This window comes from Oncorhynchus kisutch, linkage group LG1, assembly GCF_002021735.2.
Source record: "Oncorhynchus kisutch isolate 150728-3 linkage group LG1, Okis_V2, whole genome shotgun sequence".
Classification (NCBI taxonomy): Eukaryota; Metazoa; Chordata; class Actinopteri; order Salmoniformes; family Salmonidae; genus Oncorhynchus; species Oncorhynchus kisutch.
This window is the reverse complement of record NC_034174.2, coordinates 45,095,272-45,117,551: the sequence shown is the minus strand read 5'-3', so window position 1 is coordinate 45,117,551 and position 22,280 is coordinate 45,095,272. Positions and strand designations below refer to the sequence as shown.

General features: G+C 43.9%; 1 protein-coding gene across 7 annotated transcripts in view; it reads right to left on the bottom strand.

The window, feature by feature from the left end:
* The window catches only part of LOC109893096 (plasma membrane calcium-transporting ATPase 1-like), a 133,537-nt gene that overhangs the window by 48,542 nt on the left and 62,715 nt on the right, over positions 1-22,280 (bottom strand). For 5 of the 7 annotated variants that reach the window (XM_031825514.1, XM_020486169.2, XM_020486144.2 and 2 more), the window contains 11 exons: positions 15,025-15,222; positions 14,115-14,372; positions 13,781-13,906; positions 11,121-11,246; positions 9,001-9,036; positions 5,921-6,103; positions 1,855-2,069; positions 1,432-1,674; positions 1,063-1,197; positions 731-840; positions 363-600 (listed from right to left, as the gene is read on the bottom strand). In XM_031825514.1, the coding sequence (XP_031681374.1) occupies positions 363-600; positions 731-840; positions 1,063-1,197; positions 1,432-1,674; positions 1,855-2,069; positions 5,921-6,103; positions 9,001-9,036; positions 11,121-11,246; positions 13,781-13,906; positions 14,115-14,372; positions 15,025-15,222 (1,868 nt within the window). The remainder of the gene's footprint in view (positions 1-362; positions 601-730; positions 841-1,062; positions 1,198-1,431; positions 1,675-1,854; positions 2,070-5,920; positions 6,104-9,000; positions 9,037-11,120; positions 11,247-13,780; positions 13,907-14,114; positions 14,373-15,024; positions 15,223-22,280) is intronic. The other 2 variants (XM_020486185.2, XM_020486178.2) reach the window with 1 other exon arrangement.

Here is a 22,280-nt window from a genome sequence, read left to right as displayed (position 1 = left end):
GAAATTGACAACAAGTTTTTTTTTAAAGCTACAAATCCAAATAATTCTGATTAAATGAATCAATAAGGTAGTACATAACAATTAATTACAAGACTTGCACCGCCTTAGCGCCAGCTGAAAATATAGCCCCCGTACATTGGGTTTCATGTCTAAACCTCTGATACTGTGGACAACCTCCACACAACAGTCAACCTCCAGACAACACACTACACAGCTAATCTAAGCAGTGTCCAGCCATATCCAACCTCAGCTCTGAAGGGATCAACTACAAAATCCCACAATTATTTATGCGCTTTCTGATCAGGCTGAGGGTGTCCACCCGTGTGTTTTGTTCATGCAAAATATGTCTTTCTGTGTCCCACCTCGTGTCTGACGGGATCCTCGATGCCGACCACACAGATGCAGGTGAGCTCATCAAGGATGTCGCCCTCGTTGTCCCAGTCTGGTTCTCCTGCCTCGGCAGGGAAGTCCCTGTAGGCCACACAGATTGTCCTCAGACCGTCACAGGCCATGGGCTCAATCACGTTCTTCACCATCTCGTCACGGTCCTTAGGCTTGAAGATACGTGGCTCCCCGTTCGTGTTAAGGATATGAGAACATCTAGAGAGGGAAGGGGGAAGAGATGTTTAACTCATCACATCGCAAATGATCAACTCCATCTTTCTGTTTATCTATCTCTGTGTATCCGTTCATCAGGGAAAGACAAGATCAATCTCCCTCCCTTCCGTACTTGCGTAGGACGATCTCGGAGGCTCCCTTGCTGTACATGCGGAAGCCGCTACCGTCTGTGTTCTTCAGCACCGTGCTCATGCTCTTACGGGAGGAGTTGAATGTGTACACCTGGAAACACACCAATCAGTTATAACTATCATATTACTCTATATTATTATAGTACAGTAGCTTGTGTATAAGTTAGCTCTCTGTAAGAATAATGGGTAGTAGGTTATTTGAACATTCTCTCTTGGGGCCACCGGGAACAAAACACACATATACATACATTAGCTAGACAAGTTACAGATTGCACCATTAACGTTATGGATACATTTTGAAGCAGCTACACACCTTGTACAGACTCTCTTCGGGAATCTCGTCCCTGATTGGCTGGTAGTCTCTCTTCAGCTCCAGCACGAAGCCCAATAGGGAGCACTCTGTCTTGTTGCCGACGTGGCGGGGCAGACCTCCCTCCTTCTCTGGGGACTGGAGCAACAAAAACGTTACATATAACCTACATACTATATCCTACCAACATACCATATCCTACCAACATGTATATTTCATGAAGACGTACAGCAAAAGGGACATTGAGACATGCATCATATAGAGTGTAAAAGCAACCATGTAGATATGCACTAGAGAAGAAGACACTATGCTTTCGTGTGTGTGTGTGTGTGTGTGTGTGTGTGTGTGTGTGTGTGGGGGTCTGTCTCTTACCAGAATCTTAGTAGTATAGGCTGAGTTGATGGCGATGCTGTTGACCATGACTTCCAGAGTGAATGGTTTGATGACGTCAGGTTCCGGTACTTTCTTGTAGTGTGTGTCTCCCAAGTAGGCCTGCACCACGGTCATACGGTTCATGGTGAGGGTGCCTGTCTTGTCAGAGCAGATGGTGGTAGCGTTCCCCATGGTCTCGCATGCATCCAGGTGACGCACCAGGTTATTGTCCTTCATCATTTTCTACACAGGGGACAAGACAGACAGTAGAGGTTAGAGCTGTGTGTGTGTGTGTACCTGACAGAGTAAGTCTGGGAGATGGTGACAGCTAGCGGCAGCCCCTCTGGCACTGCCACTACCAGCATTGAGTGTGTGTGTGTGTGTGTGTGTGTGCGCTCACACTGTGTGTCTCTCTGTGTGTACCTTGACAGAGTAGGCCAGAGAGATGGTGACAGCTAGGGGCAGCCCCTCAGGCACAGCCACCACCAGAACAGTGACTCCGATGATGAAGAACTTGACAAAGTACTGGATATAGATGGGGGTACACTCCTTCAGCCATGGGCGACCCTGCACCCCGAACGTGTCAATCACGAAGTACAGGATGAGAATGATCACCGTCACAGCTGACATGATCAGACCTGGGCATAGGAAATGAAGTAGACAGTTGCAATCCTGCTGTCAAATCCAGGAGAAGGAATATAAGAACGATGATGTGGGTCCTATCGTTTTTAAGACCTTCTCTGCCTTCCCAATCTGCATGGTCCGTCTCTGTGTGTGTCTCTCTATGGTTTTTCTGTCTGTGTGTGCTCGTTAGTGTTGTCACAATACCAGATTTTTTAAATATTTAGAGTTTAATATCAGGATACTCGATACCGTCACAATATCAGATACCAAAACGATATTACGGCAAAACAAAAATAAGGCGCATTAGCCAAAGTCACAGAATGGCACTTCCAGACAGATCTTTTGAGTTCAATATCATTACATGCATACAATCAATCTAATTACACAACAATATGACGGTAATCATTTATTTCAATGATACATCTCGGTTGATAAACTGGGTAAGTCAAGATGTAGCAATACAGGTGAATGCATATTCAATAGGAGTGTGCACATGCATTGAGTTATTGAGCTTTGTTTGTGTGATTACATGGGGCTATAGATGAAAAACTGTTTCCATTTGGGACCAATTGTGTTGTACAGATCAACAACATTTGCACTCAAGCAATCTCTTCTTTTATAATAGTGTGGATGGTCTATTTAAGACCCATGATGTCATTCACACACAGTTCGAGGAACAAGCAAAGATCACCTTGACTGGGAGAGACATGAAGTTTTGGTGACAGTCAGCTTTTAAAAATCAGCAATATTTTTGCGTTATGGTTTGCATATTATCACAAATCAGGTACAATGGTAGTACAATGATGTTAGCTTCAGCTGTACAGTGCCTTCAGAAAGTATTGATACTCATTTATTCCACTTTTTTGTGTTACAGCCTGAATTTTTATTTAACTAGGCAAGAACAAATTCTTATTTACAATGACAGCCTAACAGTATAGGTATTGTTTCTCACCAATCTACACACAATACATAATGACAAAGTGAAAACATGGTTTTAGAAATGTTTTCAAATGTATTGAAAATTAAATACAGAAATATCTCATTTACATAAGTATTCACACCCCTGAGTCAATACATGTTAAATCACCTTTGCCAGTGATTACAGATTTGAGTAATATCTAAGTGCTTTGCACACCTGGATTGTACAATATTTGCACATTATTCTTTTCAAAATGATTCAAGCTCTGTAAAATTGGCTGTTGATCATTGCTAGACAACCATTTTTACAAGTCTTGCCATAGATTTTCAAGCAGATTAAAGTCAAAATTGTAACACGGCCACTCAGGAACAGTCACAGTCTTCTTGGTAAGCAACTCCAGTGTGGATTTGGTCATGTGTTTTAGGTTATTGTCCTGCTGAAAGGAGAAATAATCTCCCAATGTCTAGTGGAAAGCAGACTGAACCAGGCTTTCCTCTAGGACGTTACCTGTGCTTAGCTCCATTCCATTTATTTGTTATCCTGAAAAACACCCCAGTTCTTAATGATTACAAGCATACCCTTAACATGATGCAGCCACCACTATGCTTGAAAATATGGAGAGTGGTACTCAGTAGTGTTGTATTATGTGTTGTATTATTTCCAAACATTATTTCCAAACAAGTGCAAACAGGATGCATGTTTTGGAATATTTTCTATTCTGTACAGCCTTCCTTCTTTTCACTCTGTTAATTAGGTTAGTATTGTGGAGTAACTACAATGTTGTTGATTCATCCTCCATTTTCTCCTACCATAGCCATTAAACTAACTTTAAAAAAATAATAATTGGCCTCATGGTGAACTCCCTGAGCGGTTTCTTTCAACTCCGCCAACTGAGTTAGGAAGGACGCCTGTATCTTTGTAGTGACTGGGTGTATTGATACACCATCCAAAGTCTAATTAATAACTTCACCATGCTCAAAGAGATATTCAATGTCTACTGTTTATTTTTACCCATGTACCAATAGGTGCCCTTCTTTGTGACGCTTTGGAAAACCTCCCTGGTCTTTGTGGTTGTATCTGTGTTTAAAATTCACTGCACGACTGAGGGACCTCACAGAAAATTCTACATGTGTGGGGTACAGAGATGAGGTAGTCATTAAAAATAATAATTTGAACCATTATTATTGCACACAGAGTGTGTCCATGCAACTCATTGTGTGACTTGTTAAGCACATTTTTTACTTCTGAATTTATTTAGGCTTGCCATAACAAAAGGGTGTTCAGCTTTGTTTTTTAAATTAATTTGAAAATGTCTAAAAATTATTCCACTTGGATATTATGGGATATTGTGTGTAGGCCAGTGACCCAAAAAAACCTAAATTTAATCCATTTAAAATTCAGGTTGTAAAACAACAAAATGTGAAAAAAAGTCAAGGGGTGTGAATACATTACTTTCTCTATGCTGTTCTATGCTCTCAGTACATGGAGTGAGACACATTTGACAGAAGTACAGTAAGTAACAAAAATTCTAAAACCAAACCGTTTTCTATGTTCTAGTATCGAAACAGTACAGACGTTTGGTATACCGTGCAACACTAGTGCCGTCATCAATCTACACACAATACCACATAATGACTAAGCAAAAAGAGGTTTTAGATTTTTTGGGGCAAAAAATAAAATAAATACCTTATTTACAGAATTATTCAGACCCTTTGCTATGAGACTTATTGAGCTCATCCTTGAGATGTTTCTACATCTTGATTGGAGTCCACTTGTGGTAAATTCAATTGATTGGACATAATTTGGAAAGGCACACACTTGACTATATAAAGGTCCAATAGTTGACAGTGCATATCAGAGCATAAACCAAGCCATGAGGTCGAAGGAATTGTCCGTAGAGCTCCGAGACACGATTGTGTCGAGGCACAGATCTAGGGAAGGGTACCAAAACATGTCTGCAGCATTGAAGGTGCCCAAGAACACAGTGGACTCCATCATTCTTAAATGGAAGAAGTTTGGAACCACCAAGACTCTTCCTGGTGCTGGCCGCCCGGCCAAACTGAGCCATCGGGGGGAGAAGGGCCTTGGTCAGGGAGGTAATCAAGAACCCGATGGTCACTCTGATAGAGCTCCAGAGTTCCTCTGGGGAGATGGGAGAACCTTCCAGAAGGACAACCATCTCGGCAAGCCTTGTGGGTAGAGTGGCTAGATGGAAGCCACTCTTCAGTAAAAGCACATAACAGCCTGCTTGGATTTTGCCAAAAGGCACCTAAAGGACTCTCAGACCATGAGAAACAAGATTCTCTGCTCTGATGAAACCAAGATTGAACTCTTTTTGCCTGAATGCCAAGCGTCACCTGGCACCATCCCTACGGTGAAACATGGTGGTGGCAGCATCATGCTGTGGGGATGTTTATCAGCAGCAAGGACTAGGAGACTAGTCGGGATTGAGGGAAAGATGAACAGAGCAAAGTACAGAGAGATCCTTGATGAAAGCCACCTGCTCCAGAGTGCTCAGGAACTCAGACTGGGGCGAACCCTAAGCATACAGGCAAGACAGGCAAGACAATGCAGGAGTGGCATCAGGACAAGTCTCTGAATGTTCATGAGTGGCCCAGCCAGAGCCCTTATTGAACATCTCTGGAGAGACCTGAAAATAGCTGTGCAGCGACGCTCCCCATCCAACCTGACAGATCTTGAGAGGATCTGCAGAGAAGAATAGGAGAAACTCCCCAAATACAGGTGTGCCAAGCTTGCTGCGTCGTACCCAAGAAGTCAAAAGGCTTTCTAAAAAACAGTTTTTGCTTTGTCATTATGAGGTATTGTGTGTAGATTGAAAGATTGAAAAAACTATATATATATTTAGAATACGGCTATAACGTATATCGTTTTATGTCCATCTGTGTGTGTGTCCATGTAAGTGTGTATCTCCGCCTCGGTCCTCACCTGCCTTCCCGATCTGCACGGCCAGTTTGGTGAGTTTGCCCTGCAGCACAGACTTCTCCTTCTTGTTGACCTGAACCTTCTTCACCCGTTTCACCTCCACCTCAGGCTCCTTCTCCTCAGACTCAACCGCCTCGTCACTCTTCAGGGGCTGGATCTCCAGGGCAATGCCGTCCTGGGTCTTAGCTATTGGATAGGGTAATGGGATGGGGAAGAGGGATGGGTGGGATAGAGGGAGGGGGTAAAGGGAAGTGGGATAGAGGGAGGTGGAGTGGGAGGTTGAGCGGAGGGAAGCATTTAGTAGTGGTGTGGGGAAGGTTTTGGGGGGGGGGTTAAGATAGTGATATGAGGATGAAGATGATCGGTGGGGAGGTTTTGTTGGGTCGGGGAGAGGAGCAGCAACAGTAAGGGGATCAAGGAGGGGTTGGGGTGAAGGGCAGAGAGACAGAGAGGTTGTGGTTCAGTTACGGTTGAAAGAGAGACAGACACAGTCAGTCACCAAACCACCAGACTCCGGTCCTGAACAGTGATCCACTGAAACAACTCCGCTGCGGATCACTTAGATCTCTTTAACCAGAACAAATCCCTTAAGGTGATCAACACTGATGTTATTATGTGTTGTTACCTGTCAGGTTGATGGAAAGTTCAGCAATGTGATGTATTCTTCATTAAAGCAAAATCGGTATTAAATTTTTTTTTAAATCGACTGATTGTTTAAGTACTCTTATGCATAAATGAAACATTATGAAAGAAGGTATTGGAAAGAGTAAACACATAGCACAGAATTCAGCAGGAAATGCTTGAGATAAAAGGATTTAATGATACAAAACGGATTTAAAGCAGCAATTTAACGATATACAACTTGTCCCAGAGTCTATGGAGACATTTTTACAGCATTCATATAAACAGAGAATAGATTCAGAACAAGAGATACAGGTTGTACATTTTACAATGGTTCATTGTCGGGGGATTGTCAACTGAACATTTTCCATCTCTGCTACAGAGCTCAGTCATGTTTTACATACGCAAATATGAGATTTGCATTTCACCACTTCAACAGCTTAGATTTGCTCTGTTTGTTCTCTGGGAGCATTGTGATCTCGGTGTTTCATCTTCATTCTGCCAACAACCTGGCACTGCAACAATTCACTATCTATTTTACAGTATAAATAATCCACAATATCTAAGGGTGAGTATAATAAAGGTGATAAAGTAATGGAAGAATAAAGATATCAGAATTCTATGGTAATCAGTGCCTTATGCATTCCATTTGTGGCACATGCAACACTCAACACTAGTCAGTTCACACAAAAGCAGTACATTCACAATCTAGCAGGATCATTTTGTACTGTCTACTTATGTTGTTTTTGCCTAGATAATATGACTTTACATGAGTCCCCCTGTGCTGAGCAGAACAGGCCACCAGTCTCAACACAAAACCCATTAGAACAGACCAGAATAAACACAGCCACACACTGACTGGACTGGCAGACGGACGGACTGACTCACGCACAGCACTTACAAACGCAGCACGGACCACGCACCACGACGAAGAAGGGGGGGCGAGTGTGTGTCACGAAAAAGAAAAAAAAACATGTCAACAAACAAAGAAACCGACAAACTGCAAAAAGATACCCAAAAAACCAAGCAGAGCGATACAACCACCACAAAAGAAAGAAGAGAAGGAGGGTAGTAAGAAGAGGTAGAAGAGGAGGCTGCAAATCTCCAGAGGTAGTTTTTTTTGCGAAAGAGAGAGAGGGAGAGAGAGAGAGAGAGAGAGACAGAAAGAGAGGTAAACAGTGATAAGAGAGTACGAGACAGCATGAGGTCCTGAGCAACATCCTGGAAAGAGGCAACAGTGAGAGAAATTAAAGAAAAGAGAAACAATAGAGAAACAGACCAGACAACAATCCACAGCCAATTGATACTGTCAGGGTGCAATTCCCACACTGAACCACTTCCCAGAGCTAATGCTGTCTCCTTAACCCCTAGAGACTAGTGTTAGATATTCTAGTATTCTATTATAATTCTATTAAGATCCCTTCTCTTTTACACTAAGCCCAATCACTATTGCCAAATTCCCAGATTCATGAAATGTATGTGGAGCATGGTATCAGGGGTCCTACAACTCCCATTCCATTTCCTCTGAAGAGCCAGAGATGACTTGGCGTCCATAAAGCTACACTGGGTTCACTGCAATTGAAATAAGTTTGTAGACGTTACGTTTTCAGAATATGATATGTTGTGAAGTGAATGCAGGTCAGGTCGACATGTCCCAATTAATTTAACCTTCTCCTGCTCCAGCAATATTTCTCCATGCTAGAAAGGAGAGAATCTGTTCACTAGTGATAAAGTCCAAGGGCGAGGGGAAAGAGAGGACAGGAGGGCTGGGGAGGTGTAAGTAGCAGATGCTCAGGCCCTAGGTGGCTGGGGGACGGTATGGTGTGTGAGGGGGGAGGCACAAAGCTTGGATGAGTTCTGAATAACACGCCACAGAGGGTGGGAGGGTGGACCCGTCCAGGCCAGGAAAGCCGGGAAGAGCTACAACACCCGGGTCCTTTGTTTAATGTATCTGACCTCTCCACATCTGACACACACACACATTTTTTTTTAAGTACTTTAATTCAACCTTTATTTGTTGAGATGAAAATATATGTGGAATGTATCTTTTCAATCTCAACATAGCATGTGAGGATGGTGAAACTTCTATAACTAATCCCTTTGCAGCTCTGTGAGCGAGATAAAGCTGAACCCATTTAGCTCTATAAGGGTTAAAAATCTACTGGAGTTAAATAGCTCTGAATGATATAACTGTAGTCAATAACAGTAATGCTGAATGCTAACCCTAGCTAGCTTTAGTTATTGATTGGGTCTGCTATGGTGGCATTGACAGCCTACCCCACTTTTCTCTGTGTGCCAGTGGCAGGTGAGAGTTGCATCCTTTCACAGGTAAAGCGAGACGAGAAGAACCTCCCCTTTTCAGCAGGTGGAGGGAAGCGAGAGTGAGAGAGACAGAGTGAGACGGACACGAGACTCCCAGACTGCTGCTGAATGGAGGGGGGAGGGAGGGATGGAGGGGTTACCTTTGTTGCGATTTTCGGGGGGTCCTTGTTTTTTACCTGTTCAGACAGAGAGAGAGAGTGCGGAATGCTGACAACATGGCTTAAAAGGAAATAAAAAAATCATAAAGCCAAACAGAACAGAAGATCAAAACAATAGAAATTCACGTGTGTTGGGGGCTGGAACGGGCCATCAGAGGAGAGAGCACTAGTTTGTTTAAGGCTGTAGAGTATAAAGTAGAGCATCCACCCATAGACAGTTACTGATGACTGGTTTCACTGGGCTCTTGTCTGTTTCAGTCAATACATGTGTAACTAACGACAGTAAGTTTATAAAAACACATGCATATACACGCACACAGACACACACACACACACACACAGACACACACACACACACACACACACACACACATCCCATCCATTCACGCCTCGGTCTTGACATTCAGGGAAGCAGTCATTTCAGATTGATGTCAGACAGACGAAGAGGCTGCACTGCCGCAGGTTTTTCTCCTTCTGCCTGAGAGTGGTGGTGAAGAATTGGGGGGGGGTGTATGTCAGTTCAAGATGTGTGTAGCCCTGAAGGGGGGGTGCATGTGGAGATTAGTTGTGTGCATGCGCGTGTGTGTAACAGTTGTCAGCAAAATGCCCTGAAGTCTCTGCCCCCTCATCTACTCTATGAGTAACTGTATCAGTATGTGTCTCTGGCAGAGGTGTGTGTGTGTGTGTGTGTGTGTATGTATGTTTGACTGTCTTTGTGTGTGTGTGTGTGTGTGTGTGTGTGTGTGTGTGTGTGTGTGTGTGTGTGTGTGTGTGTGTGTGTGTGTGTGTGTGTATACATGTTTGACTGTCTTTGTGTGTGTGTGTGTGTGTATACGTGTTTGACTTTCTGTGTGTGTGTGTGTGTGTGTGTGTGTGTGTGTGTGTGTGTGTGTGTGTGTGTGTGTGAGCATGAAGGGGAAGTGTGTGTGCATGAGTGAACACATGGGAGGTGAGTTTGTGTGTGTGTGTGTGGAGTGGAGGTGACACAGCACTCTTTCTGTTTCCATCCTCGCTGTACACACCTGTCTCAGAGGAAGACAGCCTTTTCAACATCTAGTGTGTGTGCCTGTGTTGCAGCCAGTGTGTGTGTGCGCCTGTGTTGCAGCCAGTGTGTGTGTGCCTGTGTGTGTCTGTGTGTGTGTGTCTGTGTGTATCTAGCCAGTACTTGCTCTGATCTACTTTCTAATAAACCCATAACATTAAGATCATGATGGTGGCGCTCTGCAGTTTCATGAACAATTGAAATCACAGTCTAATTCTGTGATGCCATGAGATGCCAATTGGAATGAGTTGTTGCCTTGCAGCTCCCTCCTCTGAGCAGGCACATTCAGCCCCTTTAGAATGAATGCCTGAAGAACTGAAATCTTAGCAAAAAACTCTTACCAAACAGAAAAGAAGACGTGGCAAAGTGTTAGTACGGAACACACGCTTATTAGAGGCCATATTGATAGATACACAGATCGAATGTATTGGCAGGCCTTTGTTGTTTAACGTGATCATATCTATCCACGAGCTTCCCCACGTCAAGTCCCTTGAGAGGTAGATGCATGACAGATGTTGAACACATACAGTGATGTCCCCGCTTTAGCTCTTCTCACTTCAGCGCCTGTGACGTCATAGATTTAAGTAGGTTAAGTACAGGGTTCTGACAATGGCGTTCCAGTGTAGTTAGAACAGATACGAAAGGGGGGGGGGGGGATGAAGGAGTGGAGAATAAAATGACCACCCACGAACAGAACCCCTTCTGGGAAGGAGTGGTCTAGAAAGGGCCTTGGCTTGGATGTGAAATCTAAAACCAAGGATTCGATAAAAGAAGGGTAGGACAGTGAAGTCAGTGACACTGAGCATTCAGAATGGAACCGCTGGCCTCCATAGTACAGTGTCTATCATGGCCGTCCCATTCTGTGTAGTTACTCAACCTCGCACCAGAATCTTACCTCAGGGAACCAGCAAACCGAGAACTCACGTAGAAAGACCGTGAGAGCTCGGCGGAAAGAAATGCAGAGGAAGGAGACCACTTGTAAAAAGCAAGTCACTGACTCTCTGTGAACTGTGACCATGGCGACATGCGTTTTGTCAATTGTTCCCCGTTTATCTCTCACCTTTCTTGATCTTCTTTTCCTCATCGCTGTCTCCCGCCCCCAGCAGAGTGAAGATGATTCCAGTCTGGGAGTTGAGACCCACCGCAGACACCACCATTCGCCCTGATCCCTCCATCACATGGGTGCCTGGAGGAGGGAGGGAAGGAAAGAGAAATAGAAAGAGAGAATACTAGCACATAAACAGAAAGGTCATGACTGTGCTACAGTATACTGTACGTATGAATGACTATACTGTATGTTACTCCATTGTGTCCTCCATTTTCAGTCTCCATATACTACATCACACGCTTCATGTTATCATTCAAGCTAGAATCCTTAGTTGCTACACCAATTGTTGGACTTATAAATGAGTGATATATACCCATTGATTCCTGAAGACTATAACTTATGCGTAAATGCCTCATGAGCTTATTTCAACTGTCGTACCCCATCAGAACACAAAGTACAAGATTGTTTTAGACCAATGTTTGTAAACAACGTAAATGTAAACACAATTTGCATAGCATAAAAATATGCTTAAAACTATAATTGGTATATCATGGATGGTCAGTCCTATGAATTTGAGAGTGGTAAAAATTTTTTTAGGCCCATCCCACAGCTTTTTACAAAAACAGATGCGGGATGAAAACTTGGATAGTTTGAAATGCGGATTCTATCTTTAAAGGGGCAAAATGGATGTAGCAACTGCATATTACCCCTTTTAAAGACAAAGTTCCTGACTGGAATATGTTCCGGGATTCTTCCGATGGCGTTAAGGAGTACACCACATCAGTCACAGGCTTTATCAATAAGTGCATCGAGGACGTCGTCCCCACAGTGACTGTACGTTTCTACCCCGACCAGAAGCCATGGATTACCGGCAACATTCGCACTGATCTAAAGGGTAGAGCTGCCGCTTTCATGGAGTGGGACTCTAACCCGGATGCTTATAAGAAATCCCACTATGCCCTCAGAAGAACGATCAAACAAGCAAAGTGTCAATACAGGACTAAGATCGAATCATACTACACCAGCTCCGACGCTCGTCGGATGTGGCAGGGCTTGCAAACTATTACAGACTACAAAGGGAAGCACAGCCAAGAGCTGCCCAGTGACACAAGCCTACCAGACGAGCTAAATAGAGGCAAGTAACACTGAAACATGCATGACAGCATCAGTTGTTCCGACAACAGTGTGATCTCGCTCTCCGCAGCCAATGTGAGTAAGACCTTTAAACAGGTCAACATTCACAAGGCCGCACAGGGATTACCAGGACGTGTACCCAGAGCACGCGCGACAAACTGGCAAGTGTCGAGTCTGTAATACCAACATGTTTCAAGCAGACCACCATTGTTCTTGTGCCCAAGAACACCAAGGTAACCTGACTAAATGACTACAGACCCGTAGCACTCACGTCTGTAGCCATTAAATGCTTTGAAAGGCTGGTCATGGATCACATCAACACCATTATCCCAGAAACCCTAGACCCACTCCAATTTGCATACCACACCAACAGATCCACAGATGATGCAATCTCTATTGCACTCCACACTGCCCTTTCACACCTGAACAAAAGGAACACCGAGGTGAGAATGCTATTCATTGACTACAGCTCAGCGTTCAACACCAGTGCCCTCAAAACTCATCACTAAGCTAAGGACCCTGGGACTAAACACCTCCATCTGCAACTGGATCCTGGACTTCCTGACGTGCCGCCCCAGGTGTTAAGGGTAGGTAACAACACATCTGCCACGCTGATCCTCAACACGGGGGCCCCTCAGGGGTGCGTGCTCAGTCCCCTCCTGTACTCCCTGTTCACTCATGACTGCACGGCCAGGCACGACTCCAACACTATCATTTAGTTTGCTGATGATACAACAGTGGTAGGCCAGATCACCGACAACGATGAGACAGCCTATAGGGAGGTCAGAGACCTGACCGTATGGCGTAAGGACAACAACAACCTCTCCCTCAATGTGATCACAGGTGATAATTGTGAACTACAGGAAAAGGAGGACCGAGCATGCTCCTATTCTCATCGTCGAGGCTGTAGTTGAGCAGGTTGAGAGCTTCAAGTTCCTTGGCATCCACATTACCAACAAACTAACATGGTACACCAAGACAGTCATGAAGAGGGCACGACCAACCTATTCCCCCTCAGGGGACTGTGTTACAGCTGCACCATCGGGAGCATCCTAACGGGTTGCATCAATGCCTGGTAAAGCAACTGCCCGGCCCGGCACTACAGAGGGTAGGGCGTACGGCCCAGTACATCACCGGGGCCAAGCTTCCTGCCATTCAGGACCTCTATACCAGGTGGTGTCAGAGGAAGGCCCTAAAAATTGTCAAAGACTCCAGCCACCCCAGTCATAGACTGTTCGGGACTGCTTGCCGTGCGGTAGCAGAGAGGAGTGCCAAGTCTTGGTCCAAGAGGCTTCTAAACAGCTTTTACCCCCAAGCCATAAGACCCCGAACAGCTAATCAAATGGCTACCCAGAGTATTTGCATTGCCCCCCCCTCCTCCTCCTCTTATACACTGCTGCTACTCTCTGTTATTATCTATGCATATTCACTTTGACAACTCTACCTACATATATTTCACTGGTGTACACCTGTTTGACTTGATTTGACTGGGATATTGAATGTCTGATAATAGTGATGTTATTAACAGGCGCTCTCACCTGACAGCAGCATGGGGTCCTTCTCCAGGGACTTCCTGACTTGGTCTGATTCGCCGGTCAGAGAGCTCTCATCGATCTTCAGGTCGTTGCCCTGGATCAGGATACCATCAGCTGGCAGCAGGTCACCTAGGAAACAGTTACACAGTTATATGACTGCGATATACAACGTCTCATCATATACCCTACCTTGGTGCATTCGGTCAATGTGTTACCTCATTATATTGGTTCACTGTATCCTATCTGGGGTATATTACAGAATGTTGAATTCAAGCTATATCTCTCACTGCGTTTTAACAGAACCCTGTCTCACCGCGTTAACGGAACCCTGTCTCACCATATTTGATCTGGGCGATGTCTCCTGTCACCAGTTCGGACACGGGGATCTGGATGACCTGGCCCTTGCGAATGACGGTGAACTTTTGCTCCTGCTCGATGCGGTTCTGCAGCCCACGGAACTGCTTCTCCTTGCTCCAGTCGTTAAACGCTGTCACCAAGACAACGATTGCCACAGAGAACAAGATGGCGGCGCCCTCGATCCAGCCCGCCTGCGCCTCCCCCTCATCCTCCACTCCTGACGCTGTCTCACCACACACTGGGGAAACCAGAACACAACCATTTTTAATAACAACAGACCAAAACACAACCAGGTCAGTGGAACAGAGCTGAAACACCACCAGGTCAGTGGAACAGAGCTGACACACCACCAGGTCAGTGGAACAGAGCTGAAACACCACCAGGTCAATAGAACAGAGCTGAAACACCACCAGGTCAATAGAACAGAGCTGAAACACCACCAGGTCAATAGAACAGAGCTGAAACACCACCAGGTCAATAGAACAGAGCTGAAACACCACCAGGTCAATAGAACAGAGCTGAAACACCACCAGGTCAATAGAACAGAGCTGAAACACCACCAGGTCAATAGAACAGAGCTGAAACACCACCAGGTCAATAGAACAGAGCTGAAACACCACCAGGTCAATAGAACAGAGCTGAAACACCACCAGGTCAATAGAACAGAGCTGAAACACCACCAGGTCAATAGAACAGAGCTGAAACACCACCAGGTCAATAGAACAGAGCTGAAACACCACCAGGTCAGTGGAACAGAACCGAAACCCGACAAGATCAATAGAACAGGAACAAAACATGGCCAAGTGAATAACACAGGACCAAAACTTTTACAAACACTCTTCATTCTCCCACCTGTCCAAAACTGCCCCGGGTTAGGGTGTACTACTCACGCTCGCTATCTCCCCCAGGGGGGTGGTAGAAGGACAGGCCCAGGGAGATTACGGCAGCAATCTCCAGGATGATGAGTGTAACATCCTGTAGGGCCTCCCATACCAGCGCCAGGAAGGACTTAGGCTTTTTAGGAGGGATGAAGTTCTTCCCAAATGCCGCGTGGCGCTTCTCCAGATCCACTGGGTTACCAGACAGACCTGAGAGAAATGGAGGAGGAGGATGAGGAGGAGGAAGAAAAGGAGGAGGAAGGAGAAGAGACAGTTAATAGAGTAACCAGTTATCACAGAAATGCATATAACGAGATCAAAACAATAGATGTTGAATATATACACTTACTATAAAAAGGTATGAAAACATATGACAGCCCGTCAGGGTTAGAAGTCTTTAGGGTATTCTATAGGAAGTGGTGTAAAGTACTTAAGTGAAAATAATTTAAACTTTTACTTTACTACATTCCTAAAGAAAGTAGATGTACTTTATACTCCATCCCTTTTCCTTAACACCCAAAAGTACTTGTTACATTTTGAATGCTAAGCAGGACAGGAAAATGGTCCAATTCACACTCTTCTCAAGAGAACATCCCTGGTCATCTCTACTGCCCCTTATCTGGCGGACTCACTAAACACAAATACATCGTTTGTAAATGATGTCTGAGCGTAGGAGTGTGCCCCTGGTTAACCGTAAATAAAATAGTACCATCTGGCTTGCTTATACTTTCACTTTTGATACTTAAGTATATTTAAAACCAAATACTTTTAGAATTTTACTCAAGTAGTATTTTACTTTTACTTGAGTAAAGGTCTAGATGTCTTAATAGATAATTACTCAAGTATGACAATTGGGTACTTTTTCCAACCACTGTCTATAGGTTGCTGTATAAGTCTGGGTACAAATGTCTTAAATTACTTTTGTAGTGAAACGTCTACATCACCCTTTCTTTATCTGAGGATAAACATGACAACAATGGCTGTTGCCATACCAAACAGAACCAAGTAGAGCTGACAGTTCAAACACACCCATCCACACCCCATGTCAGCCTCCCTCTGCTGTCACAAGCTGCTAGACAACCACTGCCAAAGACTTTGAATTTCAGTTGGACAAAACCACACATCGGTCCGACAAAACATAATATCACTTTGGTACATTTTTCATCAATCAAACCGCTAGATCATCTGGTATTGTCCTATTAAGATAAAATAAAAATGTTTTAATACATTCTGAGTAAGATATCATCACCTCATGGAAATCTTATGATTCATAAATGTTGCAAAGAAATCTAGAAAACTGCAATTAAAAAAAAAATACAAAATGGAGGTCAGTCAATGAGAACCCATGAGGCGTTTGAAATTATCACAAGGGTGTTGAACACATTGGGCGCATCCCAAAATGGCAAGCTACTCCCTATGAAGTGCACTACTTTTGACCATGGCCCATAGGGAATCGGGTGTCATTGGGGATGGAGCTGTCATTACTGTTTCCTGTCCTCTGGGATTGAATGTCGGAAGGATCAGACAGTGAATCAATTATGCTTTAGTCACTCCCACATTGGTCCAGGATTTAACCACTCTCCCTGCTTCGTTCAATCTTTCACTCAGCAGCTTTACACTATGTCCTCGTTGTATCAATCTCCCTCATGTAGTTCAAGGTCTATTCAAATAGATCAGCTACTGAGATGTGGCTAGCTATGGATAACTGGTGAGGTGTATAGGATACATCGATAGTACAGCACACTAACAGTTATACAAGATCAATAAGTTCAGAATACATTTAGTATTGACATGGCTAGTTATGGTAGTGCATGACTGGTGAGTAGATCCACAACCAAAGACAGCTTAGTTATGCTAACATGCTGATGTATTACACTGCTGATATGCAGAACTGTAGTTAGCTATGCTAACCGGATAAATGTGAGAACGAGCTGGATGAACAAAATACAGTATACAGAGTCCCAGCCCTCTACGACAGATGCCCCTTAAAACCACCATCATATTGCTTTCCCGCTACTGTGAGCCAGCTGGACAACCGGAGGGAGGGAGGGATGGAGGGAGAGGGGGGGAGGCAGGGGGTGGGTGAGGCAGTGGGGAAGAAAGGCAGAAGGTGAGGGAAGTGTGAGGGGGGGGGGGGGGAAACTCTCTTATGTTGCTAAAAACAGCTGGACGTAATGACGTTAAACCCCCCAAAAATATTGTTATGCAAAAACCTTGTGTCAAATAAAAATGGAGTGGTTGAAGTCTTTCCATTATCCATTCAGGCAAGTTGCATATTAATACATTGTCGACAGTCTGTATACCCTCCCACTTATCTGTTCCCCGTCTCAGGAAGACCGCAAAAACAGCATGGATAGAAGGCACTAATTGAATCATATTTGCCATATTCTAATAACTGTCATGTGCCAATGTATCCCACCGGTTCGTGCCATGGTGAAACTTGCACTCCTGTAGATCTGAAATAAATTTATGACGAAACTTGCATCCAGCCAGCCAGAAAATCAAGACGAAGCAATTCAGGCATTCTTGAAAGTCAAGACAACCCTTGTCCTGCCTAGAAGCATTATTTTTATAGTTTAAAAATAGATTTACCAAGCAGTAGGAATTTAGAATTAAAATGGGGAGTTCAAAAAAACAAATCGTTCCCATTATGATTTTTCGCAAAAGAAAGTTCAGCAAGATAAAATTTCACCCGTCGAACAGATCTTGACAACATTTCTCCGATAGTTGCCGTGACCATTAAACATGTCGCAATGTTTTTTGTTGTTGTGATATTGCTTTTGTCAAATAAAATTGGGTCAACTGAAAATCTGTTTACAGTAATCTCCGATAGCTAACAGAGAACCTTCGTGGAATTTACAGTACCAGTCAAAAGTTGACACACCTAATCAGTCAAGGGCTTTTATTTATTTGTACTATTTTCTACATTGTAGAATAATAGTGAAGACATCAAAACTATGAAATAACACATATGGAATAATGTAGCAACCAAAAAAAGTATTAAGCAAATCAAAAAAATGTTTTCAAATTGAGATTCTTCCTAGTAGCCACCCTTTGCCTTGACAGCTTTGCACACTTTTGGCATTCTCTCAACCAGCATCATGTGGTAGTCACCTGGAATGCATTTCAATTTGCAGGTGTGCATTGTAAAAAGTTATTTTGTGGAATTTCTTCCCTTCTTAGTGCACTGTGTTGTGACAAGGTAGAGGTGGTATACAGAAGATAGCCCTATTTGGTTAAAGACCAAGTCCATATTATAGCAATAACAGCTCAAATAAGCAGAGACGACAGTCCATCATTACTTTAAGACATGAAGGTCAGTCAATTCGGGAAATTTCATGGTCGAATTGCTGCAAAGACACCACTTCTAAAGGACACCAATAAGAAGCAGAGACTTGCTTGGGCCAAGAAACTTGAGCAATGGACAATAGGCCAGTGGAAATCTGTCCTTTGTTCTGATGAGTCCAAATTTTAGATTTTTGGTTCCAACCACTGTCTTTGTGAGACGCAGAGCAGTTGAACGGATGATCTCTGCCTGTGTGGTTCCCCCCGTGAAGCATGCAGGATGTGTGATGGTGCTTTTCTGGTGACACTTTGAATTATCAATAAATAACAGACAAAGGCACACTTAACCAGCATGGCAACACCACCATTCTGCAGCGATACAACATCCCATCTGGTTACACTTAGTGGGACATTCATTTGTTTTTCAACAGGACAATGACCCAAAACACCCCTCCAGGCTGTGTAGGGGGTATTTGACCAAGACCGAGAATGACGGAGTGCTGCATCAGATGACCTGGCCTTCACAATCACCCGACCTCAACGCAGTTAAGATGGTTTGGGACGAGTTGGACCGCAGAGTGAAGGAAAAGCAGTCAACAAGTGCTCAGCATATGTGAGAACTCCTTCAAGACTGTTTGAAAAGCATTCCAGGTGAAGCTGGTTGAGAGAATGCCAAGAGTGTACAAAGCTGCCATCAAGGAAAAGGGTGGCTACTTTGAAGTAACTCAAATATAATATATATTTAGATTTGAACACTTTTTTTGGTTACTAAATTATTCCATGTGTTATTTCATAGTTTTGATGTCTTCACTATTATTCTACAATGTAGAATATAGTACAAATAAATAAAAACCCTTGAATGAGTAGGTGTGTCCAAACTTTGGACTGGTACACATATTAATGATTTCACATAGAATGGAGCAGGTATGGTAGGGAGCAGAGAGGCAACGAGATGGGATTTCATTGTAAAATGCATCTGAAGATTGTTTTAGCAGAGTTCAAACTGCATTGCTATCCTGTTGTCTACTATAATCTAACATTACTTAATTCTTTGTGGGCTCATTTAGTATTTAGTAGCCTATGCATAATTGATTGAGAAATACCACAGCGTGAACAGTTGAAATTAATCAAGACAGCTGATTGGATTAGATTGTTTTCCAGGCCCCCCTCCGTCGATGCTACTTGTTGAGCCTAGAAAGTGGATAGCTGAGAAGATGGGCTAGAATAAGATGTTGTCATGACTTTGCCCGTTTGCGTGAGGGTCGTAAAACCCCCTTTCTCTCTTCTCTCCCTTCCCCTCAGCAGTTTATGATCCATGAATACCAAAACTCTCCCTCTCCACTCTATAGAATGGACATTGCAATAAATCCTTTGTTACAAATTGTATCGTGGAATGTCTACACATTCTAGTTATCAGATTCACATTGAATTGTTGTGCAATTTAAATGTTTCAATATGAAACTATTTGTGAAAAGATAAAATGTCATTTTAGCCTTCTAAATGAGAGAATTGTTTTCACAAGTAATTTATGCCCATTCAGGGGCCACGCCCAAGTGAACAGACATTGGTTGGAGAGGGATGAAACATGCCCTTCTCTTCCCCAGTATAAAGCCCCCATGACCCAATTCACGTCAGACTAAGCAAACCCCAGCGTGAGCTGTGGTTTCAAATGGTTAGGACCCTTACAAAACGATAAGACTAGAAAACCATCCCATGTGGAGCATTGGCTACATGGCTGGAAATGGTTCAACTCTGAGACTATCGATTCACTACAGAATGAGTGAGAAATTCTAGATGACACTAATTACTAGACTGCGGCTAGAAATGACATAAACCTAGGACGAGAACACCGACAACCGCCGAAGCAACTATTCCATGAGAACATTTCTGAATGGTACTCGGAAGTATCCATTCTAAACATCTACAACCACGAAAGACTTTGTGACTTCTGGGAAAGTTAATCAGAGACTGATGAACCCTACAGGACGATTGAGGATTCCAACAGAAGACAACAACGACATACGGGCGTAAATATAAATTGCAATTTATTTTCGAATGAGCGGCCATTCATAGGCAAAGGATTAGCATTTCAATGAATAAAATTATAGACTGTGTAATGAATCCATTTGTCTTTCCCGCTCTCTCAGTTCCACCCCTTTCTCTTTGTCTACCAAGCTGTCATATCGGCTTAGCCCACTAGGGACTTCTCCATCATTGTTAGTAACCAATATCTACTGTTTCTTTTTATGTATTTCTGGTGATTATTTAGTTAGTAAATAAATTTGTATATGGCTGATTAATAATTAATGCTAGGGTTCATGCAGATAACCAATAATTTTACAACCTTCAGATGAGACTGATAGAAGGTCACAATTAATAATCATGAATGGAAGACTAATTGATAAGATATGAAAATATCTGAAGAGTCGATTTGGGAAATACCACGTGATTATAATAGACCATTTGCATACTGTTTGGATGGTTAGGCCTACTATATGCACACAGCCTTCCAGATGCATGCCCACTGATAAGGCTAAGAATGCAACTCCTTCATGGTTAAATGTTCTATCTTGAATGGAAAACAACAACCTACAACAACTACTCACAAAGGTTCTCTCTTCCTATCTGATCAACTCTCACCATCTACACCAGAGACGACACAGACATTGTCAGCTATCGTGACAAATGCATGTGTGGACTCTGTTGAAATGGCACTCTCACTCCTTCCTGTTGGAGGGAGTGATACTGAACAGAGTCCACCGCAGGGAGCTAGTGTGCACGGATGTCTCGCTAGCGAATTTGTGGGCAGTGTTCAGAGGAATGACAGCGAGCGGACGCTGGAGCCCCCATGGGGTGGCCAGCACATCAATGTGCTGGAGCACAGGGCGGTTCGCCTGGCACTCCAATAGCTCCAGAAGCATGGAAGGGAAGCATGTTCTGGTCAGATCAGACAACACGGTAGCGGCGTATATCATATATCAATCACCATGGCGGACTGAGATCATGGCACCTCCACAAAATGGCTTCCAAGCTCTTGCTGTGGGCTTAGACCCCGGTTAACGCACATCCACGAGGTCTTGAGAAATGGCCTGCTGAAGGAGGACTGGAGTCTACACCCTCAGTTGGTGTTAGAGCTGTGGGAAAGGTTTGGGAGAGGGCAGGTGGACCTGTTTGCATTCATTGTCCCAGCTGGTTGTAGATGTCGGACAACAAGATCTTAACTAGCTGAATCAGAAATTATGAAGAATCAGGGTTGGACTGAAAACCTAGAGGACAGTAGATCTCCAGGAAGAGGATTGGGCAGCCCTGCTCTAGACCCTCTGGGTTTGGACACCCTCGCTCACGATTGGCCAGCAACAACACTTTGTGTTTCCACCATTTCCCCTCATCACAGCTACGCTAGACAGGGTTAGAAGTCTGTGTCTGGTGAAGGCCCCTTCGGTGCGAAACTGAGACCTTGACGTGGTGCTGTCAACACCTTGCTAGGCCACCTTTTGAGCCCCTGGGTTAGCGTCTTTGAAGCACTGATCCATAAAGGTGGCATTTCTGTTGGCTATTACCTCGATTAAGAGGCTTAGTGAACTTCATGCTCTTTCAGTGAGCGCTGAATGTTTCCGAATGGGTGCAAACAAGTGCAGTGTTATCCTCCGGCCTAGCCCCTCTTTCATGTCAAAGGTCCTGTCTGACAGACATGTGAACCGGCCCTCGCATTTACCTTCCATGGCTGCAAGTGGGCTGGGTTTTTACCCAAGTTTGCTGTGCCCGGTGAAGGCACATGACACTTACGTTACACATACTAAGTCAAAATGACAGTCGGATCAGCTGTTCGTATGTTATGGTCAGAGAGTTCTGGGGAAGAGCCTATCGAAACAGAGATTCTCACATTGGATTGGGGACACTATTACTACAGCATATCCGCTGGCTGGCCGGCCTTTGCCATCTGCTGTAGTGGCGCATTCTACTAGAGGAGTAGGTACATCATG